The sequence below is a fragment of the Rhinoraja longicauda genome, chromosome 34, assembly GCF_053455715.1.
Source record: "Rhinoraja longicauda isolate Sanriku21f chromosome 34, sRhiLon1.1, whole genome shotgun sequence".
Classification (NCBI taxonomy): Eukaryota; Metazoa; Chordata; class Chondrichthyes; order Rajiformes; family Arhynchobatidae; genus Rhinoraja; species Rhinoraja longicauda.
Genome location: NC_135986.1, coordinates 14,321,449 through 14,326,729, shown reverse-complemented (window position 1 = coordinate 14,326,729; position 5,281 = coordinate 14,321,449). Strand labels below are relative to the sequence as shown.

The window sequence follows — 5,281 nt, the reverse complement described above, 5'->3', positions numbered from 1 at the left end:
GTGAAGAGCGGCTGCACCTTCAGGAGCGACAGCGGGGCTTCATCCCCCTTCTCCCGGAAGTCCTGCAGCATCTTCTGCCATCCCGCCTGTTTTGGAAGGTAACGTCAAAATATCCGTTACCTGGGAAGTCCTGGAGGCAGAAGATGTCCCCGGCCTTGAATCCACAGGCCTCCAGCAGCACCTTCTTGAGAAAGGGGTCCCCTCCCTGAGGTCCTTCACCGATACTCGCAGGGTATTCCAGATACACTGCCCTCCAGCTCCACTTGCTGCTGCCATCCCACCTGGATAAGGGTGTTAGGTTGGTTACCCAACCAGCATGGATCCACCCCTAAACCAGACTCGTGCTCCTGACCTCCGCTCCTCGTCAATGATCCACGCCTCAATACAGATACTGCTCTTATACTGTTCTTATAAGAACATTAGGGTTGTGCAAGAACAGATACTACACTTGATCTTAGCCAAAAGGCCGACTCTCCTTCAACAGTCGGAGCACAGCTTGAAACACAGGCGCTGAAATGACGGAGCCGGCTCTGGGACCGGCTTTTAAAGCGTTGGTGAAGCGCCGGCCCACAGCCTCTGAATGGCTGGAGCACAAATGCTCACTCACGGTGTCCCATGTCTGCGAGTGGCTGCAGGTCTGTCAGCATCAGGCGGCGGTTTCAGAAGGTCTGAGGCCGGGGGGGGGGGGGGGGGGGGATAGAGATTTGTGACCGGCGGGTGGGGTGGGTGAAGCTCAGCCAACCAGAGAGCACGGACTGCAGTATCATTGGTTGCGGATTGAATTTTAAATTGCCGCCAATTTCACAGCAGTCGGGAACCGAGGACGGTATTTTATTGATATTTCTGAATAAATTCAGTTTCTGTCGGATATGCGGCGCGGATTTCCAGATCGGATCCCGGTGCAGACGGAATTCAGCTCTGCTCGTGACTGGAAATAAGCGACGGTTACCCAGAGAACGGTTTCGAGTCGACCCTCCTGTTGCTGCAGTAATCATGAGGTATAAAGGTTAAAGGGAAACTGACATCGCCTTGTGTGTGATCTTTTACTGTCGGCTGCCGATGTTATTTGCATTTTTAATGACCGCAGTGATCAAGCCAAACACTCTTGTGTTCAGTGGTCGAATAACTCGTTTCATAAAGCACATTACAATCTGCATCTACTCTCACTCCCGAGTCACTGCTCTCTCTGTGAGGCTGTGGGCGGCTCTTAGAAGAGCCTTTGTTTTGTGTTCGAATAAAGGGGTAGTTGTTTAGCCGCCGAACCCGTAGAGAGTGCGGCCCTGGCGTTTCAGAGCGTACACCACATCCACGGCAGTGACCGTCTTGCGCTTGGCGTGCTCGGTGTAGGTGACCGCGTCCCTGATCACATTCTCCAGGAAAACCTTCAGCACCCCGCGGGTCTCCTCGTAGATCAGACCCGAGATCCGCTTGACCCCGCCACGCCGAGCCAGGCGGCGGATGGCTGGCTTGGTGATGCCCTGGAAGTTATCGCAAAGCACTTTTCGGTGCCGCTTTGCTTCACCTTTGCCAAGACCTTTGCCTCCTTTCCCTGGAATGATGAGAAGATGCCCCAGAGACTTGTCTGCCCTCAGCTCCAAAGCTGTCTAGATAACAATTTTGATTGCAATTTTTCAGGGATTCCCCTTACTTCCAGTTCCTGATTTACAGCCATTTCTGCGAGGTTCATTGTATCCTCTGTAGTGACTCTGACAGACTTATGGGATTGTGCAGTACAGAGACAGCCCATGTGGCCCTCCATACTGACGAACAAGAGCCCACCTGTACCAGTCCAGTTTATCAGCACTTGCTCCATAACCTTCTACACTGCAACGCTTCAAGTGCTGTTCCAGATACTTGTTCACTTGTGTGAGTGTTCTTGCATCCACTACATTCTCAGGCACCATGTCCTACTTTGGAACCACGTTCTGAGTGTAATACAACCCTCAGGCCCCGTCTAATTTTCGCCTTCCTTACCTGGCAGTGATTCCCACTCACTCTGCTGTCAACAAGTTACCACCATTGCCCCTCAGACTCACTTTGCACAGAATCACCGCTCACTTTCTCAATAAATTTCCATTTTATTTTATCTCATCAGAAATGCGTACTCTTTACATGATTCTGACTGGCTGCATCTCTCACCTCTTACTTTGCTCTTTATCTCTTTCATTAAATTATCTCTGATCTTTTTCATTGCTTCTGCCTTGGAAACAATTTATTTTGTTCAGGTTTCTGTCTTGAGAAAATAGTTTCTATTTCACTTCCCCAGTTGCACATTTGACACCAAATTGTCTTCGGAAACCGGGAAGCACTGTGAGAGTCATCTTTTTTTACTTCTCCAGTGCTTAACACCATCCGGCCTGCATTGCTAGGCAGCAAACTGACGAAGATGCGGGTGGATGCACCATTGGTGTCCTGGATCACCAACTACCTGACTGGACGACCACAATGTCAGGAAACAGAACTGTGTCTCGGACATGGTAGTGAGCAACACGGGGACTCACAGGGGACGGTACTCTCTCCCTTCCTGTTCAACATCTACTGGATTTCAGATATAACTTAGACTCCTGCCACCTGCAGAAGTTTTTGGATGACTCTGCAATTGTGGGCTGCATCATTGATGGGAGAGAAGCTGAATGCAGAGGTGTAGTCAAAGACTTTGTTCAGTGGTGTGGGTTGAAATACCTGAGGTTGTACCAAACAGTTGTAGTCAGTGCCACCTCCTTCGCTGTTGTGTGCTGGAGCAGCAGGGCAAAGGCCGCGGACACCATCAGAATTCACAAACTCATCTGGCTCCGTCCTGGGAGCGTGAGCGGATTCATAGGAGGTGGTCTTGGAGGGGAGGATGCTACTCAATGACACATTATGTAACAGTTCCACCATGATGCAGTACAGACCACCACAGGATATCCCTCTTCCCTGAGGTTATCAAACTGTGCAACTCCTCCCCTTTCTGTCGCGGGGTAGACTGACTACCCTGCCCCCACCCTCAAATCTTTGCACATCCCCAACCCTTTCCACTCGTCACTTTAATTTCATGTTTCATGTATCTAGTGTTTTATGACTGTTGGCAGTAGGGTTGCCAACTGTCCCTTATTAGCCGGGACATCCCGTACTTTGGGCTAAATTGGTTTGTCCCGTATTAAATTGGTTTGTCCGGATGGGGGGGGGGGGGGGGGACGGTGATGTAAGCCTGGACGCTGCAGGCCCCGACTTTGTAGGTCCGGACAGTTTAGGTCCAGACAATCTAGGTTTCCGACATTTTAGCTCCAAACACTCTGGACGTCATCTAGTCCCGCATTTGGGAGTGAGATAGTTGGCATCCCTACCGACGACAGTATTATTTTTTATTTAGACGAGCACTACATTTTTGGAATCACCTTAAATCTAGTCCCCCAGACACCCTCCAGTTCAAAGCCCTCCAAATCCAAGAGGGGAACCCAGAAAAGAGCTCCCTGTGTCAGTTGGTACTGAGACTAACTACCCCAACTCAGTTAAACCTTGACCAGTCTCAGATCAACACTGCTTTCCAATCACCAGTTAGAGTGAACCAAATTATTAAACAATGCAAAGAAATCTATTTGGAACATTGGGATAAAGTAACTAAAAGCCAAAGCAGACTAGAGTGCTACCGTGCCCTCAAAAGAGATTATAAATTGGCAGACTATCTCTCAACTGTTAGAGACATAAAGCAGAGGCAGACCCTCACCAAGTACAGGTTAAGTGACCATCATTTGGCAGTTGAAAAAGGAAGACAGAAGAGATCTTGGCAACCAAGAGAAAATAGAATATGCGGTCACTGCTTGACAGATGTGTTTGAAACAGAGGTGCATTTTCTCTTAAAATGTAAAAAAATCGATAAAATAAGAAAAATATATTTGGAAAAACTCAGTCTGGCGACCTCAGATTTTAAAGAACTAGACGATATATCAAAACTAAGAATAATCCTTGGCGAAGGAAATACGGCACATCTTGGCGCACAATATGTAACAGCATGCCACAACCTGAGGGACAGTGAATGACCAACATGTACACATACACTCATACATAAATTGACTCTAAGGAAATTAATATCGACCTGTTAAACGTGCTACCTTGCTGTACTGTTTACAACTGCAAGAACCAGTAGCAATCGATAAAAGACTATAAATGTATTGCGTGAATAAATATATATATATATATATGTACAGGGGCATATCGACCCATGCATCGTATACTTGTTTTTATATTCATGCATTTTAAATATGTATGCTATGTTCTATACTTTAGCAATATAATGATGTATCTTATCATGCCAATAAAGTATTTTAAATTGATAAATTGAATTTAATTATTTTTACAATTATTAAAATAATTCAGTTTCTGTCAACTCAATATCAAATATCATGTACCTTGTGTTTTATGACTGTTGGCAGATCAGTTTCCCTCCTGGGAAAAGTGACTGCCCGCAGCGGCTCCTCTGATTGACAGCTCACTCTTCCCCTCCCCCCGGGCTGCGGCCGCCCCTGTCAGATGATGCGGAAAACGTCGCCGAGTCATTTGCGCGATGACGCCACAGACACCGTTTGGCGTCACTGACGTCGTTCCCCTGGCAACCGACCGGTCCGCGGCGCGGGGCGGCGGCGAGGCCCACGGAGGGGGAGGGGCCTGGGCCCGGGGGTGGAGCCTGAGGTAAAGGACTGGACTGAAGTGGGGTCGGTCTGTACTTGCTGGAGTTGAGAAGAATGAGAGGTGATCTCACGGATGCTCTTGTGGTTTGCAGACTGGTTTGGAGAGATGGAGAAGGCGGCGATTGTATCAGACGAGCTGGTCCTTGCTCTCTGCCATTCCCGTGTGGATCTGGGGCCTGACTGGTGGAGTCTTGTGGGCCTGACTGCTCCTCCACTGTGGACATCGGGGTCTTCTCTTCCTGCCCGCCGGGCAGTGAACAGTGAGTGTGTTAGTGTCTTACTCCCTGCCTCAGTTTGAGCATTCTCATCCTAGTGTACCAATCCCTCCTTGGTCCTCACACCCTCACTCAGTCTGTCACCTCCTCCACTCCTGTGACCCTCTGAAATCTTTGTTCTCCTCTATCTTGTTCTCCTTTTCCTGCTCACATTCTTTGGCTTCACAAATTGGAGGCCTCAATGTCACAAAAAGCTGGAGTAACTCAACGGGACCGTCAGCGTGTCTGGAGAGAATGAATGGGTGACTTTCGGATCGAGACCCTTCAGTTGGGAAAAAGGGAAATGAGAGATCTAGAGTATGATGTAGAAACATAAAGAACAATGGATGAAAGATATGC

General features: G+C 48.4%; 1 protein-coding gene across 1 annotated transcript; it reads right to left on the bottom strand.

Moving 5' to 3' along the window:
• Positions 1 to 1,250: 1,250 nt before the first annotated feature.
• LOC144609585 (histone H4) lies at positions 1,251 to 1,904 on the bottom strand. Its single transcript, XM_078428090.1, has 2 exons — positions 1,770 to 1,904; positions 1,251 to 1,604 (listed from the first exon to the last, which is right to left on the bottom strand). The coding sequence occupies exons 1-2, from the start codon at positions 1,902 to 1,904 to the stop codon at positions 1,251 to 1,253; spliced, it is 489 nt and encodes a 162-aa protein (XP_078284216.1).
• Positions 1,905 to 5,281: the final 3,377 nt, after the last annotated feature.